Source organism: Phyllostomus discolor, chromosome 8 (genome assembly GCF_004126475.2).
Source record: "Phyllostomus discolor isolate MPI-MPIP mPhyDis1 chromosome 8, mPhyDis1.pri.v3, whole genome shotgun sequence".
Lineage (NCBI taxonomy): Eukaryota > Metazoa > Chordata > Mammalia > Chiroptera > Phyllostomidae > Phyllostomus > Phyllostomus discolor.
This window is the reverse complement of record NC_040910.2, coordinates 35,975,099-35,993,021: the sequence shown is the minus strand read 5'-3', so window position 1 is coordinate 35,993,021 and position 17,923 is coordinate 35,975,099. Positions and strand designations below refer to the sequence as shown.

General features: G+C 40.8%; 1 protein-coding gene across 1 annotated transcript in view; it reads left to right on the top strand.

Annotated features, from left to right (window-relative positions):
* The window catches only part of ELP3 (elongator acetyltransferase complex subunit 3), an 87,764-nt gene that overhangs the window by 25,844 nt on the left and 43,997 nt on the right, over positions 1-17,923 (top strand). Inside the window, exons 8-10 of the mRNA XM_028521182.2 lie at positions 7,193-7,354; positions 10,133-10,259; positions 16,309-16,502. Of these exons, the coding sequence (XP_028376983.1) occupies positions 7,193-7,354; positions 10,133-10,259; positions 16,309-16,502 (483 nt within the window). The remainder of the gene's footprint in view (positions 1-7,192; positions 7,355-10,132; positions 10,260-16,308; positions 16,503-17,923) is intronic.

Below are 17,923 nucleotides of genomic sequence, written 5' to 3'. Positions count from 1 at the left end.
ATTCCAAGAACTTACCAGTGAAACTATCCAAAGCTGAAGTTTTTTTTATAGGAGACCTTAGGTGGTTAATTTAGCACCTCTAATAGATTCAGGGATATTCAGATTTTCTGTTTTCATCTCTGTCCATTTTGGCATGTGATATTTTTCGAGGAATTTGTCTGTTTGATTCAAGTTGTCAAACTTTTTGGCATTAAGTTCATAATATTCTTTTTTTTTTAAGACTTTATTTTTAGACAGAGGAGAGGAAAGGGAGAAAGAGAGACACACATCAATGTGTGGTTGCCTCTTGCACGCCCCCTACTGGGGACCTGACCCACAAACCAGACATGTGCCCTGACTAGGAATTGAACTAGTGACCCTTGGGTTTGCAGGCCGCCAGTTTGTCCACTGAGCCACATTAGCCAGAGCACTTTCATAATATTCTTTATTATACTTTTAATGTCTGTCTGTAGGGTGGTCGTGATCACCCCTCTTAAAATCCTGGTGCTGGTAATCTGTAGTCTCTTTTCTTCCTGATTAGTTAGAGGTTTATCAGTTTTGGTGTTCTTTTTATAAAATTAATTTTTGCCTTTGTTTCCTCTACTTCATTGTCTTCTGCTTTAATTTTTATCTTCTACTTTCTTTGGGTTTACTTTGTTCTTTATTGACCTCAGTAAGATACAGAAGTTTGGCCAGAATTATAGACCTTTTTTCTTTTCTAATATAAGTATTTAAAGCTTTACATTTTCCTGTTATAGCTGAATCTCACACACTTTGATATATTGTATTTTAATTTTTATTCAATTAAAAATTCTAAATTTTTTAATATTTTGACCCATAGAGCATATAGAAATGGGTTGTTTAATTTCCAAATACATGGAGGTTTTTTTTGACATCTTATTGTTATTGATTTCTAATTTAATTCCATTTTGGTCAGAGAGGGTCTATTCTGTATGACTTCGGTTTTTAAAGTTTTTTTAATTAAGACTGACTTCATCGCCTGGTGTATATATATGGTGTTTCTTGGTAAGCACACTGTGTGTGTATTTGTGGGAACGTGTGTTCTGCAGTTGTCGGATGGAGTGTTCTGTAAATACCAGTTAAGTCAAGGTGGTTGGCTATAACGTTCAGATTATCTTTGGGGGTTTTTCTATCTAGTTCTTCAGTTGCTAAGAGGGGAATATTAAGTATCCAACTGTGGTTGAAGAATTACCACTTCTTGAACTATATTATGACCATTTATTTTAAAGATCTGTTATCAGCTGCATGCACACTACAGATGCTCTGTTTTCCTGATGTGTGAGCTTTATATCATTATGAAATTACCTTTTTATCATTATGAAACATCTTTTATCCCTGAAGTTTCCTTTATTTGAGGTTAAGTTAGCCATTACAGCACACATGTGCTACTGTTTTTCCTGTGTATCGTCCATCTTCTTCCATCCATGTACTTCTGTCTGTATTTGTCTCTGTATTGGGAGTGGATTTCTTGCAGACAGCAATCTATAGTAGATGGATTTTTTTATAATCCATTTTTACAGTGTCTGTGTTTTAATTGCCTGTTAATACTTACTATAATTATTAAAATGATTGCATTTTCATCGGTCAGTTTAATCACCTCTCCCTTTGATTTTCAGTAGCCAAGAATAATAGTGTTAATGAATACTGTTACTGTCTAATTTTGTATAATGCATTTTTCATATCCTTTAAAGAAATATCTTCTTATGAGAGAGGATCCCTTATATCTAGTTCAGTGCCTTAAGGCAAGACAGTGGGTGGTATGTGTGCGACGAGTGCCAGGGAAAGAACTGTGTGTCGAGAATCAGCAGGTGCAGGTTCCACACTGCTGCTGTTAACTGGCATTATATCCTGGTTCAAGCTGCTTATTTGTCTATAAAAGTGGGAAGTGGAACTATATTATCTCTAAAATCACTTCTTTCTCTGACATTCTGTGATTTAAGGATATGTATTGACATGAGAATTTTTATCTAAAATATGTGTTCTTAAGTTAGTTTTCATTGAGCAGTCACTTTCTGACAATGAGAAGTTTCCATGATTCATTTGTATACAGGGTCCAGCACAAATAATGCCCCTCCTTTTATTACAAAATCACAGGCATGTAATTCTGTAGCATAACAATATCACACTCAAGCACACCACATGACATTTTAGGTGAAATGTTCAAATTAAAACTATAAATTATTATACCCATATCAACCACACTCAAGCAGGCCTTACTTCTGCAGGACCCTGTATATAGCCCTTATATTTGAATGTGAATATAATATTAAAAGAAGTGCCGTATATGATTTTTCCCCTTCCTGTTAATAGTGTGTTGCTATTGTTTTTTTTTTTTTTTTTTGCTGTCTGATTAGTATAAGATTATAGCATTCTTGTCAGCAATTGAAAGAATCAAAACTCAAAATGTTACGGGATGTTTTTCATACATGTTAAACCTTGTCAACCAGCATGAATGAAGGAACAAGGGTCCCTGACTAGTTCCTAAGCCAAAGTGTCACCAGTTTAGTTTTTCATAAGTAGGACTCATTCAGAAATCAAAATTCTGTTCCTCTCTGTTTCTGCAGTTTGTGTTGGGCAGAGCCCTGTTATTTTATAGATCTTCTTGGCATAACTACCAAAAGCCAGGGAGCAGACTTGACCACCACCTCAAACAAGAGGTGGGGGGATAGTTCATTTTTAATCCTCCAACACACCAAACATTTAGCTCAGTCATTCTTAAGTCTAGAATATCGCTAGCACAGCGCTGTCTCACAGGGCGTCCAGCCTGCGGCCCTGGATGGTTATGGATGCGGCCCAACACAAAATTGTAAACTTACTTAAAACCTTTTTTTGCTCATCAGTTTTCATTAGTGTTTGTGTATTTAATGTGTGGCCTAAGACAACTTTTCTTCTTCCAGTATGTCCCAGAAATGCCAAAAGGTTGGACACCCTTGGTAAAACAGAATTTTATTGAGATATTTCCCAGATATGATTATAGAGGGGGAAAACTGTGTTCTGTGGTGCTACTTCCTAGGCATTACCCCAGAACCCCAGGACCCCAGGGGTTATTACTGGGTCAGATCTTTGGCCGTCCAAAGACGTTTATAGAATCTGCTTACTCATTTTGGGACTGTAGGTGCAGAAAAGAGTTTGTACATTGTGACTAATGAAAATTAATATTTCATCTATTATCCTTTTCAATTGTATTATTACTCTAATTTTTTATTATTTAGTTTAATAATGGTAAATAGCATTTACTATTATTATTTGCAACGTGGTTTGAGCAGGTGGAGTTGGAGGTAGAGAGACGTCCATGTAGGAAACTTCCCGTGAGCCGTTCAGGAAGTGGGGCCTGGAGCTGGTGAGGTTTCACCCAGGGCTAGACTGAGGCATGTCCAGCTTCCGTAATGACAGAGGCTTTGGAGGAGGACTACAGCACAGTGACAGTGATGAGAAGTGCCCTTTGATGCCGCAGCCTTCTTGGAGTGAATCAAACACCAGTTTCCAGAAGACTACAAAGAGACTAACATTCGATGTGCTGTATTCTCTCAGTGTCCCTTGAGCAAGCAGACAGTAAAGTCACTTTTAGAGCTACTTTCTTCCTTTCTGAAATAGAAGTATGCTTCCCAAGAAATAATCTATGTCTGTTTTTATTTCTGCCACTTCTAGCTTTGTTCTTAAGTGGTCCTTGGTTTTATCTGCATGTCTTATCCTTGCAGCTAGATTGTTAAGCACATCTGGGACAAGAACTATCATTATTTCTACTTCCTATAGAATACCTGACCTAGTGCTAGGTGTCTTCTAGGGTTGGTTGTTTGCAAGATGAAAGGTAAACAGAATTATCTAGAGGGAGCTCTAGGAGTGAAGAGAGACCTCCTTTATCTTCAGTTATGCCTAATTCATGTATTCATTCTTCATGATTACATTTTTTTATATTGAAGGAGTGTTTTTAGTGCTGAAGTCCTTAAGCAGTTACTTTCAAATGTATTCAAGCTTATACTGCCTTCCAGGAGCTTCCTGTCAAAATGGAGAGACAGGCATGCCCATGAATAAGAGGGCAAACTGTGTTTGTTATGCAGGCAGAGTGCTTTGGAGTGGGGCACAGAGTCGTCAGTTACTGGGAGGTGCGGGAAGGTCCCTGGGGAGGAGAAATGGATTTGACCTGTGTTTTGAAGATTGGGTAGGTAGCATTTGATTTTTGTTTTAAATTTCCATGTTGTTGTCCAATCTACTCCCCTACCTCCCCTTGTTTAAAAAAGAAAAAAAAAAGGTGCTGTTAGCATGTCATTGGCTTAAGTTATGCTTTAAGAGAAGAGTAGCATCTTTTATCATTGGTGCCCCTCCTATGGCATATGGAAAACATAGCCCCACAGTGATAGGTAGAGGTCTTTAAGACCCTGTACTACCCCCAAAAGAGCAATAAAATGGGAATCAGAAGACTTGGGTATAAGTCCTGACTTTGTCTCTTAGAAGCTTATGGTCAGGGCAGGAGGATGTTTGGCACATTTCCTGGATGACCAAGAACTTAAGAAGTCTGTGGCCCCTGGAAGGTATGGGAGTTGGACTAAGATAGCCATACTGTTGGATGACTGTCTGAATGATACAGAGAATTATAGCAGGCCATAAAATGTCATCTCAAATATGTTACTTAGATAAGTCGAAATAATATGTAAATATGTAAATGCACATATTTACATATTAACAGTCATATTGATATCTCTACATCTCTGTTAAATGAAAAGTCAGGTTCAGTGATATGTAGGACTGAATATAACATTAACAAAAAAATTCTAATAAAAATACAGTGATTTTGTAGGAAAGATGACCTTCTTCTTATTTCTGCTTAATGCTTTTCAAATGAAAATAGTGGTAAAAGCCTTTTATAAATAAAATGTTGGCTTTTTAAAACTTGAATGATGTTTTATTTTTCCATTTCTGCTCCTGTGAAAGGTAATGATATTTCCCCAGGTGAAAGACATTTTTGAAATGGAGGTAAATTGTTTTGAGAATAAGATTTGCCTCTGTACTATACTAGGTTCTGTCTACTTATGCAGAGACCTTATCATCCTTGTAGCCGCTCCCTCCGTATGTCTTGGTTGGGCCTTTGACAAGCTGTGCAGTAGAAGGGTTAGCTAGTGAATGTTCTTTCCTCTGGACAAATCCCCACATGCATGACTGCCTGCCCTCTAGTTTCTTCCCGGTGGTGCGAGGTGCTCTCATGCCACTGAGCTTGCTGACCTAATGGCGTCCTTTAACAAATACTGTAGACTTTTAAAAATATCAATTAGGAGGAAGATTTATAACATAATTTTGGAATGTCTGATTCTTTTTTTAAGATTTATTTTAGACAGAGGGGAAGGGAGGGAGAAACAGAGGGAGAGGTTCATCAGTGTGTTGCCTCTTGTGCACACTCCATCTAGGACCGAACCCGCAACCCAGGCATGTGCCCCACTGGGAAGCAACTGGTGACCTTCTGTTTTGCAGGATGTCTGATTCTGAGATGTTCTCACTTACTTATGCCCAGAGTTTTCTGCTTTTTGTTTTTTTAAATCAACTTGCATGCAGTTTGTTTTCTCCACAATATATGTGTTTGTTTTGGTTTTAAAAATAATGTGTTTTTTCTTTCCCAGATACATGTATTGTATGGCATTATGTACTTTATTACTGCAGGCCTTGGTGCCTGCCTGTCGGAGAGGCACGGGACTTTCTGATTCCGTTGTTTCTGAGAAGTCAGATGACTTAGTGCTCTTTCTTAGAATTTTTGATGAAACATGAGCCCTTTTTCTGTCTTATGGTTCATCCAATAGTAACTCTGAATTAGTTGTTTGCCTTTAGTCTTACTGCATCTGTAATCCTATACAAAACCTTATAGAATACAGTAGTGAAGAGTACCAAAGAGTTTGAATGTCTACAGTGAAAAACTTCAGAATTAGTCTTCCAGTTCTGTGGTTCTTAACTTTCTTAATAGTTATTATTAACATCAACATTAAGTCAGTTTTAATCGACAGTTAATAAAGGAGTATACCTGAAGGAGTAGCCAAAAATTATGGAAGTTTTATAATGTTTGCTTTTAAGAAAGAGCTATGAACTTCTTTGAAAAGAAGGAAATTAAATTTAGTGGCAAAAAAAAGTCTCCCCGCACTGTCCCCAAGGAAGCGAGAAAGCTGAGGAAGGGCGCCTCCTGGAGAACCGCCGGGGCCTGGCACAGCAGAGAAGGTGAAGCGGAGAGAGGTCTGGTGTCTGACGCTGTCTGGGCAGCGTGATACAGTGAAGTACAGAGCAAGGATTTTGAAGTCCGATGAACTCTACTTTAAATCCTAAGTTGGGTTTTAGGAAGCTGTACGCCCTTGGACAAGTATTTAACCCCTCTGAACTTCAGTTTCTCCATCTGTAGAATGGAGCTGATAAGACACACTCTGTAGAGCTGACGGAGCACTTCGTATGTATGGAGTATATAGCGCAGTGCTTGGCCGCAGTGCCTCTGAACATTAGTTCCTGTCCCCTCACATCAACCTTCCCCCCGTGGCGAGTCATTTTTATTTATCTGGGGTTTGGGCCAGCATTAAGGCCATTAACTCAAACAGCTTGAATCTAATGTGGTACTCACTACTGTGATATGTGGCTTTAGTAAAAGAGAAAAAAGATTGCTAATTTTGTAAATCATTGCTAAGATTAATAGGCTTGGCAGACTTTTTTTGTATGTAGAAGATACTTCACCTAAATTATTCCTATGATCATTACATCTACCTTCCCTCCCTTTTTTATCACATGACAAAAATATAGAATTGGAAATAAATAATGCAGATGGTTTTCACTTATACAAAAAGATTGTTGGCTAGGAATTGAAAAATAGGATTTTCATGGTTGAAATGACTGCTTTTAAGGAAATTATGTTCGCGGCATACTGCAGAAGAATAATGATGATGATGATGACAGTATTATGCTGCTTCAGTTGTGTCGGTTCTGTGAGGTGTGGGTGCTGTTATCCTCATTTCGAAGGTAATGGAGCCGAAGCACAGAGGGGTTAATACCATTCCTGTTTGCATAGCCAGGAAGTAGCGGAGCCAGGATTCGAATTCAGGCACGCTGACTCCAAAGCCTGCAGTCTTAACCACTGCCTTATACTGGGAGGACAAAGAGAAGACAACCCTTTAAATCGGAGCACGTGTCCTAAAGCTGTGGCAGGTTGTTTACTTTCAGGTTTGCTCTGCAGGTATTCTGAGAGGAGCCTCACAAAGTGTATTGGGATCACCATCGAGACCAGACCTGATTATTGCATGAAGCGGCATTTAAGTGACATGTTGACCTATGGCTGCACAAGGCTGGAGATTGGGGTGCAGAGTGTCTATGAAGATGTGGCCAGAGATACCAACAGGTAAGATGGTGGCAAATGGTCTTGCACAAGCCTTCCTTACTCCCACCAATTAAATATGTTCATACTCATTTCCCCTTCTTCCTACTCTTAGAGAAAGAGGTACAGGTATTCCTCCTTTAGAGTCATTCTTCCATCTGTGCTCTTAACCCCATCCCCTCTTTCTGTCTTTCTCTGATGGCTCTTTTCTAGTTGCCCATACACATGCTTGTATATCTCTTACTAGTCTTGTCATACACAGCCTTTTCCAAAGTGGGAAGCAGAAGGCAGATCTCAAGGTCAGTAGTTTAAAGCAGGAGAAAAGGCAAAGGAGAATGGGAACAGAGAAAGAGGTTTGAACAGCAAGGAACAGCAAGGAGGTGAAATATAAGAGATCAGTTTTTGTGAAGCAGATTCCAGAAGACAGGGTAGTGAGAAGGCTGGTGAGGCAGTGGGAGTAAACTCTGAGAAATTTGGGGGTGCAAGGAAGGAAAGAAGTACGGGTTGATAGAGCCACATGAAGTTCTCTTCTCTCTAGAGACATACCACTCAGCTGAGGAGAAAGGATACACATGGAAGGTTAGCTGTGTAAGGAGCTTTGTGATTAATTGGTAAATCAGTAAAACACCAGATTTCAGGAGTGTTTTGAGCAGCAGAAATCACTGACCTCGGGTGGGGAAGGTGGGCTTCACAGAGGAGGCTGCGTTGGACCTCCCAGGCTATGTTAATAGGGCGTGTGTAGACATGGCTGAGGGTTGTGCCAGGAGAGAGAAGTCCAGGGGAGGCAGAGAAACATGCACGGGCAGCACCCTAGGACCAGTCAGGGGGAGTGCCAGGCTGAGGGGTTTCCTTTAGGTAACAGGGGGCTATTGAATATTTTTGAGCACAGGGAGGAATCAGCTTGAGAAAATGAACCCAAATAGAATGCATTCTTGTCGGGGGCGCTCTCCCTGGGAGAGGTGGTGGGAACATGGGTGGGGCTGCTACAGCAGTGGAGGGCTGTGCTGGGGAGGCGCCTGTGGAGAGGAAAGAGTCTCTTGAAAGTTAGGGAAGCTTTCTGAGAAAATGACATCTAAGCTGACATCTAATTTATGGAAAGAGTATGAGTTAGGTGGGGAAGAGGAAAATTGCTTCAGGCAAGGAAAATAGGAGTGAAGTGCTGAGGATGGGAGCACATGGCACATGTAGGGAATTCGGAGTGGTTCGGTTTGGTCAGAGGTGCGGGGCTTGAGGTGGCGAGGGGTGAGGCTTCAAGGTGCACAGAGGGGCCAAATTACGAGTCTTAGAGTCCGGCCAGGGAGTTTGGGCTTTAATCCAAGGACACGTTGTGAGCTAAGTTGTGATATGAGCACATCTGTATTTTAGAAAGACCACTTTATAAGGAGCACGGTGTGGGAATGGATGAAGAACGAGCTAGAAGGAAGACCCCTTAAGAGTCTGTTGCAGTTAAGCCAGAAGTGATGCCCTGAAAAGTGAAGGCGACAGGGCTTGGTGACTTAGTGGAGGGGGCGCGGGGTGAGAGAGACGGGGAAGGAGAGGAGGCTTGGAGGGAAGATGAGTTTCACTGTAGATATACCGAGTGTCAGGTACTTGTGGAAACTCGGCTTTAGAGCAAGGCTGTCCAACAGATCTGCCCTGTGATGGCTGAAGAGTTTTATCCCAATGCGCTCCAATGTGATAGCACGTTTGAGGAACTGGATCTTTTCATTTTAATTAATTTAAATGCAAACTTGAGTAACCACATGTTTCTATCGAACTATAGTATTCCACAGTGCAGTGCTCAAGTACTGGATAGTTGGGTGTGGTTATCAGGAGAGAGACCTAGCCTAGTCATATAAATTGGGAAGTTCTTAGACGTTGAAGCCCTGGAAATGGATGAGAGCATCCAGAGCCTGAGATGGAGTCCACGGTCTCCAGGACTGTCTCGTGGAGAACAGGAACACTGTTGGTGGGGAAAGGGTTGACTCGGGGCTTCCGTCTCCAGTAGCCCCAGACTCTTACTAGGGCTCGTTTCCTACGGGAATGGGGCACAAGCACATGAAGATGACTTTCCCAACTGGCCCAGAATGACTCTGTCTTGTCACTGAGTCATTCTGTCTTCTCCCTGTTTTAAAGACCCTCCAACCCACCAGAGTGAAATCTGTTTTGTGCGCAGGTGTTGTGTGTGTGTGTGTGTGTGTGTGTGTGTCTCCTCTCTTCCTCCCTCTCTCACTCTTTCATTTCAAAAGATTTTAAACGGAAAGAAAATAATAGGATGCTGCTTCTGTGTGGTTTTTGAGCTCATTATTCTGGTTTTTAACTTAGATATTTACATTTGTAAGCTTATTTTGCCTGATAATGCTAAACCAAATAATTTTAGTGTCAGAACTTTGAGTAGGTGCATAAGGGAGTTTCTGAGAAATACCTCGAGTGATAATGAGGCCCTGGCTGGGTATCTCAGCTGGTTAGAGCATCGTCCCAATCTGCCAGGGTCATGAGTTCAGTCCCTGCTCGGGGCACATATAAGAATCAACCAATGAGTGCATCAATAAGTGAAACGAATGATGTTTCTCTCTTTTTCTCTCTCTCCCCCCCCCTTCTCCTGCCTTTCTCTCTAAAAGCAATTTTTTAAAAATAATCTTTTAAAAAAAGTAAACATTATTTACTTCCAGACCTTCTCAGAGGTGGAGATGTTAAAAATGACTTTCCGAGGTTTTCCCACAACCGCACTGTCTGCATTACCCGTCTCAGAGATTGTGTATCCTCCATTAACCTTGCTGCCCATTCATTTGCGTTACACTTGGTGGGTTTTTCTCTCCGCAGGGGCCACACCGTGAAGGCAGTGTGTGAGTCATTTCACCTGGCCAAAGATTGTGGTTTCAAAGTTGTGGCTCATATGATGCCCGACCTGCCGAATGTGGGCCTGGAGAGGGACATTGAACAGTTTATAGTAAGTGTTCCCTGGAACCAGTCTGACGTGGAACGCCTCTGCATGCTACTGCCTCTCTGCTCTTTTTGATGACTTACCGTTGGCTATTTTTCCCATGTTACAGCAATTCTCGTTACAGGATAGTGGAAACGCACTAGAGCAGGAGGGGTCACGCACAGCCCCAACACCCAGTAAAATCCTAACATCTTATTTTATTCCCTTTTAGGATGCTGTTGTGCTCAGGCTTTTTGTGGGGGGTATGCAGTGGTTAATACATGTATACACGCAGACACAGTTTTACATGACAGGTAGTTACTTCAATGGCTTTTTCACTTAGCATTGTAACAAGCATTTACCCATGTTATAGTCGGGTCTCTGTTAAAATGTTAGCATATTCCAATATCTGCTTAATTGCCATTGAATAAACATGTCATACTTTGCTTAATCACTTTCAGATTTTTTTTTTAAGTCAAAGATACTACCAGTTTTTATACTGTAAATAGCACTGCAGGTAAATAATTTTATGCCTATTTTTGCATAAAATTATTTATGCAAAATAAATTATGCAAAATAATTTTATTTCTTTAGGATAAATTCCCTGGGCTAGAATTATCAGGTAAAGGTATAAGTATCAAAAGAATCTCACCATATTACTTGCTTTCCAGAGAGTCGTAGCTATTTACACTCATTTCAGCAGGGTTACCTTTCCTCCAAACAGTTCTCTTCTGCTTCTGTATTTTCTGCGTATACACATATAAAATATTTTTATGTTTGCTAATGTGCACTTCAACATGCAGTTTATAACAATAGTAACATATTTTTATATTTATATGTAATAATTATAATTCCTTCATCATTTTAGAATTGTGTGTTTGTGTCCTCTGACCAGTTACTCTATTGGGTTTAAATGTTTTTAATATTAATTTATATGAACACCTAGGTAAGGGCATTCTGGATTTATTGTTCTTCATATTCGTTACAGATATTTTTGCCAACCTCTCTTTGGCCTTTTACTTTTGTTCCTGTTTTCAAATGGCTTGCTTGCTTCCTTGATGATTTCTTCAGATGCTTCTAAGCTTAGAACTGCCTTTCTCTTCCAGAATTTCATTAGTGAGTGAAAGAAAAGACTGTTTTCGTCTACCCTTTCTGCTTTTTGAATTCTGACACTTAATTCTGGGACTTTCGGGATTTTTTCTTTTTACTCTATCATTGTGTTAATTCATGTTAGCTTTGTCTTGGGAAATGACACTGGTCAAAACTTTCTTCAGATTCTCAGATAAGGAAAGTATCTTAGGGATTTCCTTTTGGAGAAGGTGATGAAAATACTTAGCAAGTTATCTTCATCCACAAAAATACTTTAACTTTTGCTTTGTTAATAAAGCATGGAATTCACTGTGCCTTATTTGTGAAGTTAGTAATTCTTTCCTTTTAAGAAGTTTACCATTTTGAAGCCAGTGAATTACAGCTGATGGCCTACTTGTGAGACAGCATCAATTCACAGACGGCCCTGTCACTGACTCCCCCGCATCGGCTGGGTGGTGGGTTTCAGGCTCTCTCCTCACTAGTTGGTAGCTGGGAACTCAGACTCCAAGCCTGAAAGGCACCTGAAACTTACTTCCTTTAACACAGCTCCTAGGTGGACCAGTGGTATAGCCAGCATTCATATAAGTACCTTTGGAAGAAAATATGTCACGTTTCAAGTCATAGCAAGTAGCTGAGTCTCAGTGTTCATTTCCCTAGTGTCTTTGAAATGACAGTAGTCCCCCCATCCACAGGGGGTACCTTCCCACGTCGCCTGGCTGCCTGTAACGTGGGCAGTGCTGAACCCTATATATACTTTGTTCTTCCTTACACACACATACCTATGATGAAGTTTAATTTATAAATTAGGTCCAGTGAGAGATTAGCAATAACTAAAAATAGAACAGTGACAGCAACATGCTGTAATAAAAGTCATATGACTGAAGTTACTCGTTTTTAAGGAATCCTTTGCTGGAGTCTTTGTTTAGGCTCAATCTTTCTGGCACAGCACGTCGCTGTCTTTTTGTTCATATCTTCTACCCACACTTTAAGTGCCTTTTCCATCTTTACTAAGCACTTACCACACGCTGTGGCCATAACCTTTGCAGTATGAGGTGCAACAGCAAAACTAAGTACAAATTTCTTTTCCTTGTTCACAATTTCACAGATAGAAGGTTCATTCTTACCATAGATTTTAGCAGCCTCAGTATATGATTATTTTTCTTTCCTTGTAAAGTCAGGAACTTTTATCTTTTAATATAAGGGAAGCATTTTACAGCTTCTTGGTACATCTGAGTCGTCAGCATCACCAAGCTTGCACTTTGGGGCCGTTATTCAGTAAAATGAGGGTCACTTGAACATATGCACTGCGATTCCTGGCAGTTGGTCTGGGAACTGAGTGGCCGCCACGTGGCCAGTGGGTATGTAATGTGCACAGTGGATGTGCTGGGCGAGGGATGAGCCACGTCTGGGCGAGAGACCTCATCCCACCACTCAGAACAGCAGGCAGGCTAATGCTTATGAATTGCATACTTGTGGAATCTTCCATTTAATATTTTTAGACCATTAAAATTTTAGACCACAGATAATTGAAACCATGGAAAGCACAACCATAGAAAAGGGGGGACTGCCTTCAAGATTAGTTCAGTAGTAATACTGCAAAGACAGCCCTTCATGTTAATAGATTTATCTGCTTGTTTGTAATCCTTGTCGAGAAACCCACAGGGAAGAGGAGACAACCGTGTGCCTTTCTAACTACATCCTCGCAAATGAGTGACAAAAAGAGCTAAAATGAGAAGTCTGATTTCTCTCCAAAGAAAAATTCTCTGCAAAATTAACTTATAAATTGCCTTAAAATAATTTCTGCGTATCAGTTAGAAAAAGCAGACAGCCCAGTAGGAAAATGGGCAAAACAACTTGAACAGGTGCCTCACAAATAGGATATTCAGATAGCCAACAAATCTGTGTTCCTTCTTAACCCTGTGTTTCTCATTCTTGAGTCCTGTAATGTATATAAGCCTGTTGTTGTTTTTTTTTCACAAATATTTTAGGAAATTCTCTTTTTCCAAGTGTAGTGCAATTTTACAGTGGTGTATCTTGGCAAGAGGCTTTAAATTAATTGTGTTAGATATTGGAGGATCCTGTCACAAGGGAACTTTTTTTACTACAGCAGTGCCTTGGTACTCTTGGGTTTCATTCAAGGAACCCCTCTGGATAACAATGCTGAGGTGCTCAAGTCCATTGTATAACATGGGGCGGTATTTATATTTAACACACACATCCTCCCATATGCTTTAAATCATCTCTAGATTATTTATAATACCTAATGCAGTGTAAATGCTATGAAAATAGTAGTTATATTGTATGGTTTAGGGAATATTGACGAGAAAAAAGTCTCTACACGTTCAGTACAGGTGCATCCACTGTAGGCCTAACAACACAGTATGTGTCAGTAACAGTGTAACATTGTTTCTGGATATTTTCAGTCTGTGCGTGGGGAATCCTCAGGTACAGGCCAGCTGCGCGGGATGATTTCCCCCTTCCATTTCGTATGCTCTTGTCCCAGAACCTGTCAAGCAGCTGTTGGCCATCCCAGGTTGATCATACGATATTTTCTGGTTTTATGTGCCCTTTTTTTCTGCTTGCTTACTATTTGCTCAACTTTATCTTTTGGCCTACCTATTAAATATTTATGTTTTGTTATAGTTTTAATTTCTAAGCATTCTTTCTATATTCTGGCTGTGTGATTTTCTCTAATACCTTGTTCTTTTTTTATGGATTAATATAGCTTTTCTTATCTTTCTGATGGAATTATAGTTGATTTTTTTAAGTTATTTTCCTTCACTCAATGCCCCAGTTGTCCTCCACATCCTTTTTTTCTTCTTGTTTTGATCGGCTTTTCATGTCCTAGGCTTCCTTCATGTTTTTAGTTGGCCCCTAGCCAAATGGTCACACTTGCAAAGTAAGGGAGGGCCCTAACAGTCAGACTGCAGGCTCGATGTGGCCCGCTGCTAGTGCGCCTCACTGGAGGTGTGCGTGTGATGTGTTCTCCTTTCTTCTGGGAATTCCCAGATGTCAGTGTCTTGAACTCTTATCTAGTGCTGTTTAATTGACCCAGAGATGAACCCTCTAACTTCCTGTCACAAAATTGCAGGCAGGGAGTCCCCCAGTCGTGTGCTGGCCCTCACTCACGCTCCCTGTTTTCACTCTTGACCCTCACCCAGGCTTTCCTTTGTGGCTGGGACTTCAGAGTCCAGCGGCTTTCCAGCTTCTCCAGTGAAAACACAGGCAGGTGGCTGCTGAAGGAAGGGACGAGGGGAGGATAAATCCTTTCCGGTGCTGATTTTGATCCAGTGCTCTCTTCCATCCTGCCCAGTTCTTGCTGCTGGTGATTTATGGATACTTCTGGGACTGTGGTGTGCCTGAGCTGGCCTTTCACTGCTGTCTGTGCCCCTGTACAGGAGCTTGATTTGCGGTCCTCTTCACCTGCAAAGTCATTTACCAGTCTCCTGTCGTTCTCTGGCTTTCAGAAATCTATCAGCATCACCTGTTTCCCTCCTGTCTCCTCTGATGCTCTCTGTTCTTCAAGGTTTATACTTTAAAAAATAATTCTTTCCTGTTGTTTTACCATGGTTTTGGAAAAGAAACACATATTTTAATTCTCAATGTTTAACCAGAAGTCCAGAACCAATTTCATATATCATTCTTTTTAAAGGAGAATGTCAGCGCTTATGTCTCTGAAATTCACTATACGAGTATCAGAAGTACTTTTCTGAAATCCCATGTCCCAGTATGGATTCAAACTAGGATGAGAATGATTGCATACATGTTCCTCATGGGTGGCTATAGAATATTTATTAAAGACCTGATGAATCTTCAATATAAAAATGTTACAAGGAAAATTGCATGCAATTACTGAAGAATATCCTTAAGACCAAATTGTGCACAAAGAACACAGCACTTTAAGAATATGACTAATCAGTGAGAGAGCAAGTACGCTACAGTTTTCTTTCTTTGTAAAGCAAGTTAAACAATGGATGGCTCTGCGAGAATAGTATAGCACAAGATAAAAAGCCTTTTTACAGTTCACAAGATACAGTACTGCTGGCTGAAGAGATGCTAATGCTAGCGTGGGCGTGAAAGGGAACTGTACGAGTCCACCTTCATTCCTCATCATATATCATGCAAAATCAAGATAAGAACAAATTAGCAGTGCAAAGTCATAGAAAGGTGAATGCCGTATGTCTTCTTGCTATATCCCAAATAAAGAAGTACGGCAGCCAGCTGGGATGATATCGTACAGGAAATGACTGTGTCATAGTAGATGGATTAGACGTATTGCTCCGTGTCCAGAATAAATGGACAGTGTGTATCTCAGGTTAGGAATGGTGCCAGTTGGTCAGAGGACAAAATAGTCATAATCAGGGATCTGTATACTTTCTGCATAGAGCCAGAGTAAATATTTTAGGTTTGCAGGCCAGATGATTGATGATCTCTGTCACAGCTTTTTAAAAGTTTAAATAATATATTTCATTATTGAAAGAGGATACAGTTGAGGGGTAAAGGTGGGCACTGGATAAATTGTCAGTATGATAATGTTAAAAAAGCAGTAATATACAATTCAGTAGGATTTTTTTTTTAAGTGAGGCAGCTTATATTTGAAGGTCAGGAAGGCCTCTGTGAAGAAGTGGCATTTAAGCTGAGTCCTGGAGATTAGCTAGATGAGGAAAAATTGGTGAACTTTCCAGGCAGAGGAAATTGCCTCTGCAGAGGCAGAAAGGCAAGGTGGTGAGAGTGGCATGAGGTGAGGGTACAGCAGTGGACAGGCTGGACTGAGGGGACTTTGGGGTCCAGCAGACACATGCTTTGCTCCAGTGAGGCTGTATAAACAGTAAATCCTGTCTGCCTCCCCTCCCTCAATGGAAAGGAAAGGAAAGGCAGTCGAAGGACCAAGTGGGTATGTGAGAGAAGCTGGGCCAGGTTTGAAACTTGCACATGTAATCTCTACACACAACTAATGGAGAAGTAATTTTCTGTTCTCTATTCACAGGAGTTTTTTGAAAACCCTGCTTTTCGTCCTGATGGTTTAAAACTTTACCCGACCCTGGTGATTCGCGGAACCGGGCTGTATGAGCTGTGGAAATCAGGGAGATACAAGAGCTACTCTCCCAGCGACCTGATCGAGTTAGTGGCTCGGATTCTTGCCCTTGTGCCTCCATGGACTCGAGTGTACCGAGTGCAGAGGTAGTGTGTTATCTGTTGTGCCGGAAGTAGTCAGTGACTACCTGTTGACAATTTCTAATGAGAGCAGTCTGAGTTCATATGGAGGGGTTTGGATTTTTTTTTTTTTAATTAAAAAAGGGACACCTGGAATGCTAACCATAAATAGACAGGGATGGAGATGAAAGGACACTATGTCTAAGCCACTTTGCTAGTATCATATTTATCCATGGATTCCTCTTTCCCTTTGTTCATAATCCAGGAGGTAGAACCATGCAGGTAATAGGTATGCTGCCTGGTCCAGGAGCTTATGATCTAGGGCAGGATTTCCTTGCCAGGTCTACTTCAGTCTAGGTACATGCCAAGTGGGTGTGGGAGGGGAAGTGTGGCCCTGTGTCTGTTACCCCTGTTCTAGAGCCGCTGAAGATAAAGCAGAGCACCAACAGTCCTTCTTTGCAGATATTAATGTAACTATGGGGAAAGAGGGGCATATTCCCCATGGCATGAAGGAAAGCAACTGTTTTTTTCATAGAGAGAAATTAAGGTCTCACTTGCAATTATGGGGCTTTTTTTTTTTTTAACTGGAAATAGAACATTGAGGGGAAAATTTAGAAGCCGTAAAATTAGCTATTTACCTACAATATGAACAAAACCATTCCTGTATTTGCTGGCCATTAGGCACATTCCCACCACCCTGTGAAAAGCTGCGTGGAGTCCTGTATCACCAATACCGCAGGCCCCCTTCACCAGCAGGAGGCGTGTCCCAGCCCCACAGCAGACGCTGAAACTGTGGATAATACTTACATACACTGTGTTTTTCTCTATACATACATACCTACGTGAAGTTTAATTTATAAATTAGGCACAGGAAGAGATTAACAACAGTAACTAATAGTAAATAGAACAATTTTAACAGTATACTGTGATAAAAGTTACATGAATGTGGCATTATTAAGTAAAACCAGGGTTACTTGAACACAAGCACCACAGTGTGATGGTCAGTCTGATGACCGAGACACCGGCGAGTGACTAATGAATGAGCGACGTGCACATTGAAGATGTGCCCAAAAAGGGATGATTCACGTCCTGGGTAGAAGGGTATGGTGTGAGTGGTGCAAAGTTTAAAACTTGTAAATTGTTTATTTCTGGAATTTTCCATTTAATATTTTTGGATGGAGGTTGACCACAGATAAGGTGTGGGGTGCTCTGCCCACAGGGCCCTGCGCCCCCATCCGCCATGGATGAGAATAAGTCTACCAAGACATGATCTGCTTGGGGAGGAGAGGTGGCCGAACTCTCAGAGGAGAAGGGCCAGGAGCCTTTTCCTTAGTGGATTTTTATTGGGTTCAGTTTACACAGGAATACAGGTAAAGCTCATCAATCATTGTCAGGCAGTAAGGATCAAACAATAGATAACATACAGAGAACTATGAGGGCTTATTCTG